General features: G+C 34.9%; 1 protein-coding gene across 2 annotated transcripts in view; it reads right to left on the bottom strand.

The window, feature by feature from the left end:
- Window positions 1–17,042, bottom strand: part of LOC128022351 (matrix metalloproteinase-16-like) — a 33,703-nt gene extending 16,661 nt beyond the window's left edge. Inside the window, exons 1-4 of one of the 2 annotated variants that reach the window (XM_052609800.1) lie at window positions 16,661–17,042; window positions 8,976–9,124; window positions 6,526–6,645; window positions 4,901–5,205 (exon numbers count right to left, since the gene is read on the bottom strand). In XM_052609800.1, coding sequence (XP_052465760.1) covers window positions 4,901–5,205; window positions 6,526–6,645; window positions 8,976–9,124; window positions 16,661–16,780 — 694 coding nt within the window. In that variant the 5' untranslated portion in view covers window positions 16,781–17,042. Of the gene's footprint in view, window positions 1–4,885; window positions 5,206–6,525; window positions 6,646–8,975; window positions 9,125–16,660 lie in introns of both variants that reach the window. The other variant, XM_052609789.1, reaches the window with a different exon arrangement.
- Window positions 17,043–19,441: the final 2,399 nt, after the last annotated feature.

Consider the following 19,441-nt stretch of genomic DNA (forward strand, 5'->3'; position numbering starts at 1 on the left):
CTGATGCAAGCGTGACTAACGTGGCCTGACTGCAATTAACGCGATGCTCAATTTAATTTAAATTTAAACCATAATACACAGGTTTATAACTATGATATATAATAATATAATTTTCATTTAATTGCATAATTTTGTTCCTCACACAAAGCTATCGTAGGTCTCAAAACACTTCGAATATGGCGCAAGAGTCATGTGGACTATTGTTATGGTGCTTTGGGACATTTTTGGAGTTTGGTACAATCTGATCTGGTAACAGTTTGTGAATGCTGTGGGAGGCATTTACTTCTAAATGACCCATTAAAAATTGGTCTCCCAGTTTATTTTATTACATGTTGAAGCCAAGCAGCCTTAACGTAAAGAAAGAAAACCACACAGTGTGTGGTCCATATAGACTGTGGTCACTCTAATGAAGCCTGAAACCACAGGAAGCTATTATGCCAGGCACGTGTAACATCAGAGACGGCAGCAAAACAAACAGCCGGGGGGCATGAGTGCAGGCGGCAGTAAAAAAAAAGAAGTGAATGTAGTCGCAGCCATTCATTGCTGTCTCTGTTGAGACATTTTGTGAAAGGAGATGAGTATCTTAAAAGCTCTCTGCATCCAATAGGCCCAGGTAATTAAAGCTAAGTGCCTCTAAGTGCAGCTTGCAGTGAAGAGATGGATCTGATTACCTCTCATTTAATGGGTGCAACTGTGATGCAAATTCTACATATCAAACAAAGCTGACACCTAACATGCACAGATATTGACATGTGCACAAAAAGATGTATTCAGGGAAAAATTCCCTAAGAAACCTGATCAGCATCATTACTCTGCCCAGCTGGTCATAAATATGGCTGTAAAAGTATCATTAAACTCTTGTTAACACATTTAGAACTTTATTGTAATGTCTTAACAAATTACATACATTTAGTGGCTACTTAAGCTGGTTAAAGAATACAGTGTTGAGTTTGCACTTACAGTACAGACCAAAAGTTTGGACACACCTTCTCATTCAAAGAGTTTTCTTTATTTTCATGACTATGAAAATTGTAGATTCACACTGAAGGCATCAAAACTATGAATTAACACATGTAGAATTATATATGGAATTATATACATAACAAAAAAGTGTGAAACGCCTGAAAATATGTCATATTCTAGGTTCTTCAAAGTAGCCACCTTTTGCTTTGATTACTGCTTTGCACACTCTTGGCATTCTCTTGATGAGCTTCAAGAGGTAGTCACCTGAAATGGTCTTCCAACAGTCTTGAAGGAGTTCCCCGAGAGATGCTTAGCACTTGTTGGCCCTTTTTCCTTCTGTCTGCGGTCCAGCTCACCCCTAAACCATCTCGATTGGGTTCAGGTCTGGTGACTGTGGAGACTAGGTCATCTGGCGCAGCACCCCATCACTCTCCTTCTTGGTCAAATAGCCCTTAATGCCTTCAGTGTGACTCTACAATTTCCATAGTCATGAAAATAAATAAAACTCTTTGAATGAGAAAGGTGTGTCCAAACTTTTGGTCTGTACTGTATATAACACACGTGGATTTAAGCAGTCATATGCGCAGGATGCAGAAGATTACATCTGACAGACATTATTGGGAGTGTACGACAACTTCACTCCACCAATGCAATCTAGAACGGACTCTTTAAAGGGGGGTGAAATTCTATTATATAGCACTGAGTTTTTTACACTGTTAAAGAGTTGGATTCCCATGCTAAACATGGGACGTTTGAAGGAGTATTTCTGTTCCAAAAATACTCCTTCCGGTTTGTCACAAGTTTCGGAAAGTTTTTTTCGAGTATGGCTCTGTGTGACGTTAGATGGAGCGAAATTTCCTTATATGGGTCCTAAAGGCACATCTGCCGGAAGAGCGCGCGCTCCCGTATAGCAGAGCACTGAGAGCACAACAGATATTCACTGATCAGAGCGAGAGCGTCGCGAAATGTCACAAAAGAAGTGTGTTTTTGGTTGCCAGGGCAAGACAACCCTGCACAGATAACCAAAAGAGAAACAGCATTAAGGGACCAGTGGATGGAGTTTATTTTTACAGAGCATCAACGGAGTTGTGCAAATGTTTGTGTTTGTTCCCTGCATTTCGAAGATGCTTGTTTTACAAACAAGGCCCAGTTTGACGCCGGATTTGCACATCGTTTATTTCTTAAGGATGATGCAATCCCAACGAAAAAGGGTCACGATCGTGTGTTGGAACCGCAGGCGGTGAGTAAAACTGCTTCAAATATTTCTGTGTTGTTAACTTAGCTATTGGCGCGTAAGCACATCAAGTAAACAACATGCGATGTTGTCATCAAACTGCACTTTCCACATGTAAGTTACAGCTTAAAAAAAAAAAAAAAAAAAAAAGGACGACATAAAGTGGAACTTAGTCATTTTCCAAAACCGCTAAGCAAATACATACAGTTTCAGTACATACCACATAGAGACGTTGTTGCTGATGCTGCTCTTGTTAAATTTCAGCCTCTGGATCTGTGTCACAGCTTCCAAACACTCTCAACGCAAAAGCCTACTGGCGCTCGTGATTCTTTAGCTCCGCCCACACGTCACGCCTCCAGCCGGTCGTGTTTTTCCGGGAAAAATCGGTACAGACTATCTTTCTCTTATGAATATAATAAAACTAAAGACTTTTTGGAGTTATGAAGGATGCAGTACTACTCTATAGGTACTCAAGATTAACAGGATATTGAGTGAAAACGAGCATTTCACCCCCCCTTTAAATGTCAACAGTGCGCTTGACTACACCACATGTCTGGATATACAACCAGCATTTACTGCCATGATCAACAGATATTTTCACAAAACATATTTTTACAGTAGAATCCAGTTTACTACATGTTTTCCATTATCAGTAACAAAAAGGTGAAATGTCTGCAGTGCAATTAATGAAAATGGCTAAATAAGGGCAGTGAATACAAAAATACATGAGCAGAGATACCAAGAAAAAACAATGATCACTGGATTTGATCCATATCAGGTTGCAGAATTTTTTTTTTCAGATATCTAATTAGAACAGATATTAATAAAGCTGACATTTAAGGATATTTCAATTATGATAACTATGAATAAATCTAAGCATGTTAATGTTAATATGAAACTGTTAATGTTTTTGGTCTTGGCGGAATATATAATATAGGTATAAATAAATCCTATAGCAGAACCAGACAGGTGGAGCTGGGGGAGGTGGAGGATTTCAGAGGAACCTGCTGCAGGACCAGCTTACAGCAAACAATGAATCAGTGTTCAACCAATGATGACCAAGCAACCTTACTGGCTGCAGAAGCCAATCAGCTTATGTCATGTAGTAAATTGTGTGATCACTAACAGATTGTATGTAAAGGATCCATCAGCCTTCAACTTCTATATTTTAAAGACAGAACAATTTATTTATACATTTTCATTACCTTTACACATTTAGCAGATGTGTTTAGCCAAAGCAACTTACAGTGCATTCAGGCTATACAATTGTTTTTTTGTTTTTACCAGTGTATGTGTTCCCTGGGAATTGAACCCACAACCTTTTGCACTTCTAATGCAATGCTCTACCACTGAGCAACAGGAACAACATGCACTACTGATAAAAAATTTGTTTAAAAAAACAAAAACAATGTTTATAATGTAAAATATTTTTTAATATTTCCAAAAATTGCTGTACTTTGAGCTCTCTGTTAATCAAAGTGGAGATTAAATAAATCATGGTTTCCACAAATTTTTCTTTATTTTTATTTTTTTTACCTGTTTTTAATCTTGGTAAGAATAAAAAGTGTGTCTTGAACATCAAATCGGCATTTTAGAATGATTTCTGAAGGATCATGTGAAACTTAAGACTGTTGCTGAAAATTCTGATTTGCCATCACAGGAATAAATTACATTTCCAAATATATTCAAATAGAAAATAGTTTTTATTTTAATAAATGTTATAATTTTATAATTATTTAAATATTATTTCACAATATTACTGTTTTACTTCATTTTTAATCAAATAAATTGGTGGTTGCTTGGTGAGCATAAGATACTGAAAATCCCTGACCCCAAACTTTTGAATGGCAATGTATATGTAATTATCCACAAATCATCTTTGTATACTTATAGACTCTGAGTATAGTCACTGAGTGCATATATACTGTATGCAGATATGCAGTATATAATGTTTATACACAATCAAATTATCTATTATATATATATATATATATATATATATATATATATATATATATATATATATATATATATATATATATATATATATATATATATATATATATATATATATATATATATATATATATATATATATATATATATTGATGGATTGTGGATTAAGAATATACTATATTTTCTGTGAATGTTAGATTGGGTAACATCTGTGATCTTAAGTTTGGTAAAATAACATTTGTACAGTATCCAGCATCATTACTCTTCCCCACTGATCATAAATATGGCTGTAAAAGTATGTTAACACATTGAATGTCACTGTAAAGTGTTAAAAAATGACATCTGGTACTAATGACTCCAGCACATTTAGTGGCTGTCAAGCTGTTGAAAGAAGAATACAGTGCCGAGTTTGTACTTAAATACCACGCACCGGTGGTGCAGCAGTTTAGTGAATTCTCCCCTTAGTATTTACAAAGCTACAAACTGCTCAGATCAATAAAGCACTCATTTCAGCATGTGAATTATAGCACTAATTACTTTAAGTGAGTCTTGTTTTGCAGAATTGCTCTTAGCTGTAGCTATTACACATTGTGAAGTAATTTATTTTTCAGCGGTGCTTGTGAAACTCTCCAGATGTCATTAATGATTTAGTTGCTTTGTTACTTTAACATTCCTGCTGAAACAGCAGCTTTGTTTCTTTGTCAGTTGTTGAAATGGAAAATGTGGCCTAACCTGCCGTTCTCTCACCATCATGGTTTGGGTTGCCCAGCGTCCAGGGTTCATCTGAGTCAAAGTGTGTGTCGCCCCCTATGCCTGGCCCTGGGAAATAAGCGTGTGCCAGGAAGCCTCCCTCTCCATCAAAAGGAGAGCTATCACCGTGGAAACCAGAGGCAAAGATGATGGTGATATCGACGTCCCGTTTGCCGCTCTCCAGAGCGCTGTAGGGCACGGCCTCAAAACGTAGCGGTGTGACACCTTGCCATACGTCGAACGCCCGGCGAATGGCCTCATGCGTTTCTCGTGCTCCCACTTTCGGAGTGACATTTTTAATACTAAACACAGAAATAAAAAATATTTACTAGTAAATATAAACACCAAGCCATGGCACAGTCCAATTTATGGTTTGATTTAGGCTTGATTTTGTTTTTTATCGCTCCTCAATGCCTTAAAACTTTGTATTTCAGGAATTGAATTTGACAGGCACAGAGTGTACACAAATAGCCATTTCTTTAATTTAATTCTCACAACTGGATCAGAGAAATTATCAATAACCAAGCCACTGTAGATGTGCTCTGTTATTTAAATTCTGTATTTTTTTTTCTGTAATATCAGGTCTCTAAGAGATGTAATTTACAATTTATACACTGTAAAAATTTCTATTGTTTTAAAACTATCTTAGAAAATTCACCCATAACTCTGTTTGTGATTAATTTTGTTACACAATCAGTGCATTATAAAACTCTGTACAACCTTAGATGTTTGCTCTGATAGCTAATCCATGAATTAGACAAATTTAAGTTTCTTAATGTAAAGTCTGCAAAAATAATGTTTACATTGTATGAACAATATGCAAATTAAAGCTTGTTTGAATAGCTTATTGTATTATGTTCACTTCAAACACACAGGTTACAAGTTTGAATAAACTTTTAAAAAGCCTTAAAGCTGGTTGCCTTTTTTTATTTATTTGGTATATAAACAGTGTTCTTGTTGTTCCATGTTTTGAGATTGTGTCTATGTGAGATTTAATAAGATATTAACATCAAAACCGTCACTATTATCGAAATCTACCACAATCAAATGTCACAGTAAAAACCCTAACTATTATGATGTGTTAATATCACAGAGAAGAGAAGCATTTTTAATTCTAAAGTGACTGGCATCTCTGCTGAGTTTCCCACATTGAAGTCTTTATCTTCCTCGAACAGACCGAGAGGCCCTGAAAATCTCAGCTGACTCTTCTCTATAGAGGCCAGTCACTCACTGCCAAGCTTATCTTCATTTACATACCATTTGCATAGGTGGCCCATCAATTAAAAAAAAAAGCTGGATTTGAATAAATCATTTCCGTTATCGCCCGCTGTAACCGGGAAAGTCTAAATTGAGGTGAGAGAACACTCTATTTCCACCGAGCCCTTTAGAAGGTAATCTTCTGGGAATTCAAATATGTTTCTTGAAGGTTAAAGAGTGACTGCTGGAGGTTATTATATGCTTGGCTGTCTCTTCATTGCAGAGCAGCATATATGATGGCAATGACAGGATGATTTGAGCGAGGATTTCATTTCACAGTTCTTGTCGTTTAATGTCTCTGCTATATTTATAGACCAAATTGTTAAATCATTAACACCGACAGAGGCATCCTGTCTCTGTCTAACCTGTATGTGATGTGTGCACGCTGCCACTTCTGTCCAGTTAGTGCATAGCGCTTCTTCCTTCGGGATCCAGATATGCCGTCAGGCAGGTCTGGTACTCCACATCTGGGTTTCTTCATCCAGCTAGAGGAGAGAAAAGAGCAAAGGGAGGAGGCGAGAGGTTATTTTTGACCTCCGTCACATTGTAAAACTAGGTTGGCTCATGTTGCTACTTTAGGGGATAACTATAAAAGTGTTTGATTGGATTTTAAAATAACTGCTTCGGTGTTCATTCGTCAGAATACTCATCAGATTTTTAAATTGAATCAGTGTTCTTGTGTTTAGTTCATTGTTCTGAAATACTTGAAGTCAATGCATTACAGTTCTGGAAACACATTAAAAAACACACAAACAATTAATGCACAAAAACATATATATCAGGCATTCAGCACCAAATTATATTAATCAAAATCACAGAATCCCTAGTGTCATGAAAAACCGCTCTTAGAACCCACTGTTCTATTTTATTGCAAGTAAAAGTATAGCTTACGTTAATTAGCACTTACAAACTCACTAACATAAGATGTTTAGTTAAAAAGATAATGTATTTATTTACATCATTGAATGTGAAAATCAGTGCTTCGTCTTAACTTGCATTCAATAAAAAATAACAAAGGCACAAACAGCATAAAAAGAACTTTATAACGGCAGAAAAAAATCGACTGCAAGGTCAAACAGAGACTGCTCATGCTTCCTAACACAGTGCAGTCCTCCTCGAATGACTTACACAAGCAGTAGAAAATGTTCTCAAAACATTTTAGATTGGAAAATGGCTTATAGTGTCCAAGCTAAACATCAGAGACCAGGGTTGAAACACTCAGTCCAAAGAAAAGGTGATTCATTTGAATCACACATTAAATTCTTTAATTGATGACTCATTTCTAGAAAACTGTTTCATTTGTGTGTCATTTTTTTGTGCTCAATACTTACTACTGCTATAATAACCATGGAAAATAGATACTGGACTTATATTGTTTGACAGAGCTAATGTTTGAAATTTGGAAAACCGTCCTTGTTCATAACCATTACAGTTTAATGGGTTATACAGAATTTTTATTATACTATAATTAAAATAACATGGTTTCAATACCAGAAGCAGAGAGTGCTACACGGTATCTTTATATAGCCACTGGTGCTTACTGGATGTGATGGAGGTAAACATCAAATTATGTGGACGAAATACTTCCAAGGGCTTAAATCATTACAACTATGTACATTTACATTACATTTATTCATTTAGTAGACGCTTGTGTTTCGGCAAAACAGGCTTCTTCAGGACACACATAAATTGCTCAAACAGGTATTTTTAAACTAGTATTAATTAATGAATCAAAGACAGCTGATTAATATGTGGGTGTGGCTAAGACTAGCCTCTTGTTACAAAAAAATTAAAGGGGGAAATAAAGTGGACAAAAAAAAGTAATAAAAATTAATAAGTGGGGGAAAAATAGATATAAAAATTTACAGCATTAATATTGCAAATTACAATATATATATATATATATATATATATATATATATATATATATATATATATATATATATATATAGCAGTGCCTTGTCTGTAGTCTGTAGGCTAGAATGTGATTGTGGATTTTTTTATGTAGGTCAAACTAAGAGGAAAGTGCATTTAAGAGTGGCTGAACACAAATATGCTATATGTGTGAAAGATATGTTATATCCTATGGCGAGGCATTACAATGAGGTGGGTCATGTCACTGAGAGTTCTCTTAAAGTGATTGGAATTGAATCCATCCCATGTTTGATAAGAAGTGGAAATAGACAGAAACAGCTCCTACAACGAGAGATGTTTTGGAAGCATTTAGTCCACATAACATGGTTTCAATGTTTAATTCTTGGTTTCTGGCATAATTTCAGAGGGTGTGACGTCAAAGGGTTTTTTTTTTTTTTTTTGACTAAATGTCATAATTATGTTATATATATATATATTATGTTCACTCGTGTGGTGTGATGATATTCCCTAGATAAGACCGTTTCTAGCCGTTATAGCATTTACCTTCATCTCAGTAATGGTCAACACTGCAACATTTGGATTGTACCTGGGTCAAATAGTTATTGCACAAAACATGTTTTGTAAGAGAAATGGGTAGTTTTTTCTACATTTTAAAATATGATTTATTATAAGGTATATTAACTGAATACTAAACTAACAGAAACTACCCAGTTGTGTATTAAAATCATAAGAAGCATATATTCTAGAATTATTGCAAGTTCAAATATTAGCACTTCAAGGTTAGGTTTAGTAACAATAAATAGCAATTGGCATTTTGCAAGGACATTTTCATCCACAAGCAGCACAGTTTTATGAGAATGGGCCTGGTATGCTGTAGTCAGTATATTTGTGCATTTTATGTGTGACTTTACTGTATGTATGTGTGCTTAGGAGTACTTACTCTATAGTCGCCTTGTCTAGAGTCCCTGTGATGTTTAGTCCATACTTGTGCTGCATGGCAGCAATAGCAGAATGCATGGTTTGGGCTGATCGCAGGAAGGCCATGTTAGGTTGTGTCTGGTGGAGGTAGCCATACCTCTGTAACCACACCTGCAAAAGACAGAACAAACCTGACAATACTGTATGTCTTCAGCTCAGCTGTAGCCTGAACAACAAAACAATGAATAAGAAGCTAAACAAGGCTTAGAAAAAAGCTATTAACTGTAGATATTAACTGTACTGTATATGCATAAACAGCAGCAGAAGTGCAATTTACCATGCAAAGAAATAGGTCAGACACGGGACTAAATATTATATTTGGATTAGCCATAACCGTGTGAAAAAAAAAAGTGCACTCCTTGTGTACCTCAAAAAACAAATGCAATATTAATGAATTAAAAGGCCACTTAAGTGTACTAAGAGAGAGATGTGTGTAAGACACTATGTTTTGTTACATTTAAAATGAATATTTGTGTAATTCCAAATATATGTGTATATATATATATTACATTTTTTTTCAGTAGAAATTACATTAAAGTATATTTTACCATAAATGCTTGAAAACACTTTGGCCATATTTTAAAGAAAATTGAAGTAATTATGAAATTACATTTAAAGGCTTAAGTCCTACAGAATTTAGTCACACAGAGAACATCAGTTTACACTTGCATATGTTGCTTTAAAGCATATTATTTCCGTAATATGTACTATTTTTCAAAAGTATGCTAGAATGCAATTCTTTTTCACAAGTGCACCAAATGAATTTCTGGCAAAGTGCTGTCAAGTTTCACAGTGACGCATGCCATTTGTCATTAACAACAAAAGATGTATTATCGTGCCTCTCTTTTGCTTAGGTTGCTACACAAACTGTACACATTATATTAACACTTAGGATTGTTTCTTTTCTTGCTCTCCATAACTGTATCACAACAGAGCTGTTGCCAATTTTAGGTCATTTAGTTGCAAAACCCTTTTTTTTAAATGAGTCGTGTTAAATAATGGACTGCGATTTTAACATATAACACACTGACCTTCCAGAGATGCTAGCTTTGCTAGCCTCATGATTTAAATGGCCGAATTTAGAACAGCATACTAGCATTTTTACCAAATGGCAGAAATAGTGAAAGTAGTACTATATGTTAGAACGTAGTTCTGAATTAATCAAAAGTCATACCTAGAGAGTGCTACTGTATATGTGAGCAAAATAACATTTTATGAACTCTCTTTATTGTTACAATGAACTATAATGTTGTAATGCATCCTATTAGAGCTGTGAATCGAGGTGAGTGGTATTCCTAAGGTGCATGTTAAGATCATTTCATCCCAAACAACATTATGCTGGAAAAAGCTTTTAAGATAATGTACTTGAGGTCAAACATACTTCGAAACAATCCATTAACAAAAAGGAAACTGAACGCTTTGGTGCTCTGCTGCCACATAAATCAATAATTCAATAGGAATGTCTGTATAATTGTACTTGTTTTATGTATAAATATATACACGTGACAGATATATAAGAAAAACATTTATTACAATATTAGTGTTTTACATATTTCTTGTAAAATGTCATTCATTTATATTCTAGGCCTAGTTCTCCTTATGAGAAAGTGAAGACAGTTGAGAGCCAAATTGATTCTCTAGCACTAATCAGACCCTGCGTCTCTAACCAACATAAGGGCTGATTACTAATTTATATGATGAAAACACAGATGTGCTATAGAGCCGCAGGGGTCTGGTATGGCAGGGTGTAACCATGGTGATAAAGAGTCATAGATAGAAGCAACTTTGTCATCCTCCGGGAGTTGCAATCACTCTCTTTTAAAGCCATAATTACAGAGCACAGCCAAACTGATGCACATTAAAAATGTCAATGAAAGAAAAAAATTCTAATATACTCAGCGTGTGTCAAATAAAACCGGGGTAAATAAAACTGCGGGTTAAAACAGACTCATATTTATGCACAAATAAAGCAATGCAATGAAAAAAAGGCTTAATAGTTTAAAAATGAAGCATCTAGAAAAACATTATCGTATAATTAACATCTTCTCTGTGGTCCAAGAGTGTTCCAACATCCCCAACCAAAATAATTTCATCCAAATAAGCCAAATTATCAGATTTTTCTCAAGTGTAACTTTTTATTGAGCCAACAAAGTAAACAAAGAAATATAGAAAAACAGAAAAATAATAAAGTCCTAATCAAATTGTTTACAAAACAAGGTACTCTACCTTTCAAATTATAGTTTTTTTTATGTTTTTGAAAGAAAAGGAAAAAAAAAACATTATTATTGCACATGTAAAATTATTGTTTTCTATTTTAATATACTTGAAAATGTAATTTATACTTGTGATGGTTTTCAGCAGCCATTACTCCTGCCTTTAGTGTCACATGATCTTTTGGAAATCTTATATACTGATTTGCTGCTTAAGAAACATGTTTTTTTTTTCATCATTATCAAAGTTGAAAACAGCTGTGTTGCTTAATATGTTTTTGGAAACGATGCTACATTTTTTCAGGATTATTTGAGAAATAGATATTTCAAAAGAACAGCATTTATTTGAAACATAAATCTTTTGTACCAGTATAAATGTCTTTACTGTTGCTGAATAAAAACATTAATCATTCATACTTTATTCTATAACTTCTTAAACATAACATACTGTAACATCACTTGAATCAAAAACCATATTTCTATATCTTTCCAAATCTCTCTGGTTGTCCAAATGTATTATACATTATTCAGTGGGTTAATGTATGTTTTTGTTTTACAGTGTTTAATAGAAAAGCTGCTTATACTTAACTGCAGTAAAAATAATATTCCTTCTCATACTTTCCAAATCATTCCGGTTTTGTATATCACCCACTTCACTAATTTGCTTTATACACTCAACACTGCAAGTTGAGGGACCATTAATATTTTTCTGGGGGGAATTTCTTTTGACAGAAATACACATTTCATCGTAATACTAGCCAAATGATCACTCCAAAATGTGTCTACAGTATTTACAATAATACAGACTTTCTTGATTACATGATTACATTTTTAAAAAGACCTGAATTATCTCTGTTTGACAGAATCTGACAACAGTCTATATTACCCACAGAAAGATAAGTTGCAAAACAAAGGAATGATTTGATTCTCTGTGAAAGTCCATAACACACGTGCAAGAAGAACTTTTAAAACATGGGGTTTGATTTTAAAAGCTACCAGCTAAGACAGGTTTTCTTGATGTTCAAAGTGCTTAGTCATTAGGTGGTGGTGTGCATCCTGTCACAGTCTCACCCTACCATGACAACATGAAAATAATCATTACCCAGAAGCTGCTGCCACATATACCAGATGGCAGAAACAGACAGAAAAGGGGGCATGGCGAGATGATGATGAAAAACAACCTTCTGGTAGACTTTGGAACAACGGTGTTCCTTATGGAGACCCCTGAGTGTGTCCACTTCCTTCATAAGTACATGATGTCTTGAGTGTGACATCTGATTGACTGTGTGCTTTTACATATTATTCTGGAAGTCCAGTCACATTTAAAGTGTGTGTTTCATCTGCAGTTAATGTTTAGTCGTTTATATCAGAGTTATTATATAACTAAAACTAAAAATGAAAATAAACTTCAAACCATTAAACAAAACGTTTCATCATTACTTGAAATAAAATAAATGTTACATGAAATAAAACATTTCTCATTTTAATTTAGTTTAACTTGATGTACTAAAATAACTAAAACTCAAACAAAAATGAATAAAAACTATATGGACATAGAAAAATGCTAAAAACACAAAATTACTAAAACTTTAGCTAAAATTAAAATTGAAAATATAAAAATAAAACTACTATTTGAAATATTAATAAAAGCTATAATAGTATCTCAGTGACACTTAAATAGCTCTTTATATCTGCAGCGCTGTTCTGTAAAGGTTTTTGTTAGAAAACTTACAGCTTTGAGTGCAAACAATACTGTCTTACAGTCATTATAGAGTGGTATTTTTGACTGTACAATATATTGTTCTTAGTTGTGTGTCAAAAAATGATCAAATAAAATTTAGAGATTTTACTCTAGTCTATATTTTTTTGCATGAATATAAACTGGTCATGGCCCAACTTAAGGGAGCATGTCTTTCATCTCTTTCCACTGCAGAATTTTCTCACTTGTTCTTTCTCTGTAGCTAAATCTCTCTCTCTCTCTCTCTCTCTCTCTCTCTCTCTCTCTCATACACACACACACACTTCTCTCATGTGCATCTTGCAGCAAAAGCCAATCAATTAAGTCAATTACAGGAGTCAGTATTTTGGAATGCAGTTGCATCCAAAAATGTGCTACTGTTTCCAGGCAAACAATTTGAGCAAATAAGCTGGCATATTTTCCCATGAGTGCAACGCCATCAGTTTCCTTGGGGTCCGTGGCAGAACTAACAAATGATAGAGGTAAAACCTGAAGTACTGCTATTGTAGATAGTCTGCCTACTAACCAGCAGCCAGGAATTGCTTGTCTCTATCTCGCCCTCCTTCCCTTTTCTTTCTGCAAGTTCCTGTTGAACCTAACAACCCCTTTTATCCACTTTCTATGCCTTTAATCAGCTGTAAGCACATGAGTGTGTGTATGGTGCGCATTATGAGCTGAAACAGGTTTCAGGCCCATGAGTCAACGATATTGTGAAAACTGGTTTATTTGCAATCTCTATTAGCAAAGGAAAACTTGGGAAATATACGAAGATAAGGAGAAATTACAGGAAAACTTAGTTAGAAAGTTGTTGTTTTTTTTACTTAAATGCTTATTGTTTACAGAAACTGTAAGTACTTTAGTGCATATAATCTGATTTCAAAATATAACTACGTAATGTTTTGCCTAATAGAATTGTTGTGTTAATTTGTATGATTTTGTATGAGTTTGTACAATTTGAATGCATTTTGTTTACGATGCTATTACTGAAACATTTACAGATCCCCCCATTCACTTCCATTTCACATGCAGAGAAAATGTAATTAGTTAATGTTTGGTCATGAATGCATATTAATTTGTACAATTTTGTTTAAATTGGTATGATTTTAAAACATATTGTTTATGTGGTTTTACTGAAATGGTAATGAGTATTTTAATATTTCCCATTTGTTTCCAATGTCATCCCATTGTAAGTGCTTTGAGTGATCGACCCGATCTTGGTGAATTAGTAGTGAATTTGTAAAATTGTGTGAAAACATGATTTTTAGAAGAAAAAAAGGCATAAAGGTCTACCCTTAAACCTATCATATGCAAATGTACAAAAGAGATTATATGAATGCATATGCATTTGCTACCAATTCCCTAAAAAAAAAAAAAAAAGAAAGAACTGCCCTGAGAGTGTGTTGTTGGTGCACTGCTTTATAGGGACAAGTCAAAATTCATATCCATAGCACAAATGTTTAGCAAGCAGTGGTAATAATTATTACTCCTCCTCCCTTTACGACATCATGACAGATTCAAATGCATTTAAAACTTAATTTAAATCGATTAAGGTACCGTACTGTACTGTACATTCATGTCCACCTCTATCAACCACAAAATCCACAACATTTTATGCAAACCATCAATAAGATGTATGACTATTTCATCATATTTCTTGACATCTCTGTGGTCAATATTACATAGCAACAACCCCTGACTCCTTATTTCTCACATATAGAGCAAGAGCTACGTGAAATGTCATTACCAACTTAGCACCGAGCTAAGCACATTTGTAGCTGTATCTGAAAGAAGTGCATAATTAAAGCCCTGGGGGGCCCAATCTTGATTTTACCGCTGAATCCTTGAACCTTGCACTCTCTAGTCTATTCCTAGTTCAGGATCAGAGGTCCCCCTCTGAGCAGTCATTACTCATCTCACACACACACACACAATCTCTCTCTTCCCCAAAGACCACTGACCTGTGCACTCAACTCACAACTGCTGCCAACCACTGCAGCCCTGCCAGCTAAAAACCCACACAGGAGCTACATGGGGGGCAGAGAGCTGAAAAGAAGAAAGAGGTTACCAAAAAATGCATGAAAAAAAAAAAGAAGACTACTAATATAGCATTCAGGTGGTTCTGTCCCACTGATGTTATTATAATTTTATGAAAGAGTTTCATCAATACAGCCTGCTATAAAAGCCTCAAAAATCCACCATGAGCTGATCCACTGGCACAGCTTCCTCTACAACTCTCGCCTCCCAGACAAACAGAACTGGGTAAGTGACAAATTCTCTCAATGTCAACCAGCGTTGCAAGAGGCACTAAACAACACATTTGAGTTTGGGAGAGAGATGCTAAGCATCTTACATAATCTTTATGTGCTTCACATTTGCAAGAGTCTGCTGTTGAGTACCACTAAATGAATCAAGGTATTGCTTCCCCTATCAACCCACTGATCGTCGCATGGCCAGTCAGAGGCGTATGATTGTCATCTCTTATAGTGAATGGATTTGGTCTGGAGGAAGGAGCAATATCTCTGATTGTTGCAGATCCCTCTCACACTAATGCCTCTGGTCCATAAGAGCTAGTTGCGCAACAGTGTACGATTAAGTATTAAGCATGTTTAAAGGTATACTTCTGATCTCATTGCTTTTCATAAATACACAGAAAGAAATTAGAATAGAATAGAATAGAATAGAATTAAATGCTTACTCGGTATACAATTACAGAATAGGCTGCAATAGAATTGAATAGAATTTCTGTCTACTTACTACTAAAAATGGCAGAATATAATGGCATTCCTATTTACTTTCTTTAAAAAAAAACAGCATTCTATTATATTCTGTTTAAGTCTAATCTAATCCAATAATAACAGGAATGTTTTTCTATTTCGTTCAGTACACAGAATAACAAAGTAGATTTGTCTATATGGAACAGAATAACATTTCAGTTTACTTAGTATTACAGAACATAAATTAATTTTGTTCAGTACATCGAATTGAATAGAACAGAATAATAGAATCGAAAATAGAATAGCATAGTTCTTGTTTACTTTGTATTACAGAAGCATTCTATTCCATGAGCAAGTGTAGCCTAATCTAATTTATTCTATTTTGTAATTTGGTGTAATAAGTAGACAAGAATCAAAGTCTATACTTTTCTATTCCGTATTTCAGAATACAAGGTAGACAGGAATGATATTCTACTCTGTTCTCTTTTGTAAAAAAAATTAACAGGAATTGTATATTATTCTGTTCTGCTCTGTAATACAAAGTAAACTAATTATATTCTCTTCCATTCCAGTCTAGTGTATTTTTATGTTCTTCTATTCATTTTACTCTGCATACGGAATTACAGAATAGAACAGTATAGAATTGCATTCTACTGTACTCAGTGCACATGAGTAGGCTAAACCAGAATATATCACTTCTGTTTACTATGTATACTGAATAACAGGACAGTATTGCATTGCTGAGTAAAGATTATAGCTACTAGACTAGACTGGAACAGAATAGCTGTATATAGTCTACCATAAAACACATTCAGAAGGCACATGGTGCAGAACCACCAGGTGATTCAATGTGCTGTCCTGATTTATGACCTGCAATATATCCCGTTCTTGTAGGTCTCGGTAAAAACAGGACGCGTATTCTTCTCAACATACGTTTTTGTGTTGATGACTCAAGCAGAAGATGCTGATGTTGGGCCAGTCTTACCTCAACGCTGAAACGATGGTCTTCGGCCGCTGAACAACACATCCACACAGCGTGATGGAGCCACAGCAGCACTGCGTACACACAGTCCAGCCTTGGCTTTTTAAGCAACACACCGTGCATATTTGTAGTTTCGCTTGATTTTCCTTTTTCAATGACTATTTATGTCTCTATCCTCGTATGTCAGTTAAGCAAGTGGCATTTTGGACCGAAGATAAAGCCATCGGAGCGCGGAGAAGCATCGGCGTCCGCACATTTTGTCATTCGGCTGGCAATACACATTCCATCTTGAATAACAAATGCACTATTTCGCGACATTTCTTAAATTGCTTTAAAGCGTTACCTTGGCGAACAGGCAGGTTGCTTTTCTATATTGAGCAGCATCCAGAGCGTAAGCACTGCGCATGCGCTCTGATTCACTCGGCAGTGATGCTTGTTGACTAGTAGGCACCATTCATTCTGTCTTCATTCTTCTTTCTCTCCTGTCAATCACAGATCAATGAAGGTGTAAAAATGGGTCTTATGTAGGCGGGACGTTGAAACGGCTGACACTCACGGTCACTTCAGGCAAACGGCCATTAATTGGGTCAGTGTTAATATTTCTAGCGATTAAACATCCTTCTGTTTATTTCATTATTATCTATGTTTGGGTGCAACCTCCTGATTTCATTTAATCATGATTATTTTTATTATTATAATTTTCTTAGAATGGCTTAGACCTTAAATACAAATAATAATACAAATAATAATAATAATAATAATCAGACATGTTTTATAATTATTTTCACGAATATGGAAATGTTTCCACCCAGCTAACTATATATATATATATATATATATATATATATATATATATATATATATATATATATATATATTGTATGTGTGTGTGATTGTAATTTCTCCGTATCTTCCTATATTTTTCTTTTTATCACAGAAAAAAATAATAATAATAGGGAATGCGAGATTGAAAAATGTGAGACATTTCATGCCCACCACAAGATGGGGATGGTTTGCTATGCTAGGAAATGTACAGATTAACAGTGTGTGTGTGTGTCCTCTTGTTTTTGTGACATATCAGGACACAACTCTGTATAAAGACATAGGTATGACACAGGTATTACAAGGAGAGGGTGATTTATGAGGACATAACCCATGTCCCCATTTTTTAAAACGCTTATAAATCATACAGAATGAGATTTTTTGAGAAAGTAAAAATGCACAAAATTTCCTGTGAGGGTTAGGTTTAGGGTTGGTGTAGGGCCATAGAATATACAGTTTGTACAGTATAAAAACCAACCAAAACGCCTATGGGATGTCCCATTTTTCACAAAAAAAAAAAAAAAATGTGTGTGTGTACATGTTTTTCTGTCCTGGTGGGGACTTGAATATGCACCGACTCATGGTGCATCATGTCAGCATGAGGACCTAAATTGAGTTTCCCACAGGGAAACAAGTTTATAAATCATACAGAATGCATTTTCAACAAAATAAAGCGTTTGAACATTTGGACGTGTTGTGTTTTTAATACAATATAACAGCATGGCAAATTACAGCATTAGAGCAGAGACCAATAATGACGGGGAGATCTTTGAAAGCTCAGTCATGGGAAAATGAATTCACCTGCTTCACACATTAAGGAGTGAAGATAAAGAGGCATCTACGGTGGGCTCTGGTTTTGTGGGTATTAATAGCGCTCAATTAAAAATTAGATCAAGGTTTTAATTTTCACACAGAGGTTATGCTGGTGAAGAGGCGGTGATGAGCACTGCAATTTAGTCTTATCATCTGATCCGAAAAACAAACCAATTATGATGTTTCTTCTCTCTGCTGCACTCAGCCACTTGAAATGTGCTGTGAACTGAATGACAATAATTCAAGAATTCAAGATGTAGTGTGTGTGTGTGTGTGTGTGTGTGTGTGCGTGCATGTGTGCGTGCATGTGTGCGTGCATGTGTCATAATTCAAATTGTCTCTGTCATCACTTTGCTTTTCAACTGAAAGAAAAAAGAAAGATATGAACTGGCATTTGAATTATAGGCATCTACATAACATGCAAAAGGTCCTTCCACCACGTTTATGTTTCTATTCTAAACTGCTAGTGTTTATGACAGTTATTAAATATTAGTTAATAACAGAATAACTATAAGAAGCTGTTCAACCCATGTTTATTATTTAATTATGTGTCATTTGCCCAGTGCTGTACTTGAGATTCAAAGTCAGGTGAAATTAGTTTACACAAATTATATTCAGCAGTAAAAACAGTGCTGAGGAATTTTAGAGTTTCTTATTTGTAAGTTGTAGCCCCAATGAAAAGTCATTTAAAAACAAAAGAGATCTAGAATATGAATAAGCTACTTATATGTGACCCTGGACTGCAAAACCTTAAGTTTATACATCATCTGAAAGCTGAATAAATATGCTTTAAGCTTTCCATTGATGAATGGTTTATTAGGATTGGGCAATATTTGGCCGAGATACAATAATTTGAAAATCTGGAATCTGAGTGTGCAAATAAATCTAAATGCTAAGAAAATCGCCTTTGCGATGTCCAAAGGAATACTTACCAATGCATATTACTAAACAAAAATTATGTTTTAATTATATTAACAGTAGGAAATTTACAAATTATCTTCATGGAAAATTATCTTTAATTAATATCCTAATGATTTTTGGCATTAAAAAGTTTGGCCCATACAAAGTTTTTTTCTTTTTTGGCTATTGCTAAAAATAAACCCCAGCAACTTAAGTCTGGTTTTGTGGTCCAGGGTCACATATATTTCA

The sequence above is a fragment of the Carassius gibelio genome, chromosome A2, assembly GCF_023724105.1.
Source record: "Carassius gibelio isolate Cgi1373 ecotype wild population from Czech Republic chromosome A2, carGib1.2-hapl.c, whole genome shotgun sequence".
In the NCBI taxonomy this organism is placed as follows: domain Eukaryota; kingdom Metazoa; phylum Chordata; class Actinopteri; order Cypriniformes; family Cyprinidae; genus Carassius; species Carassius gibelio.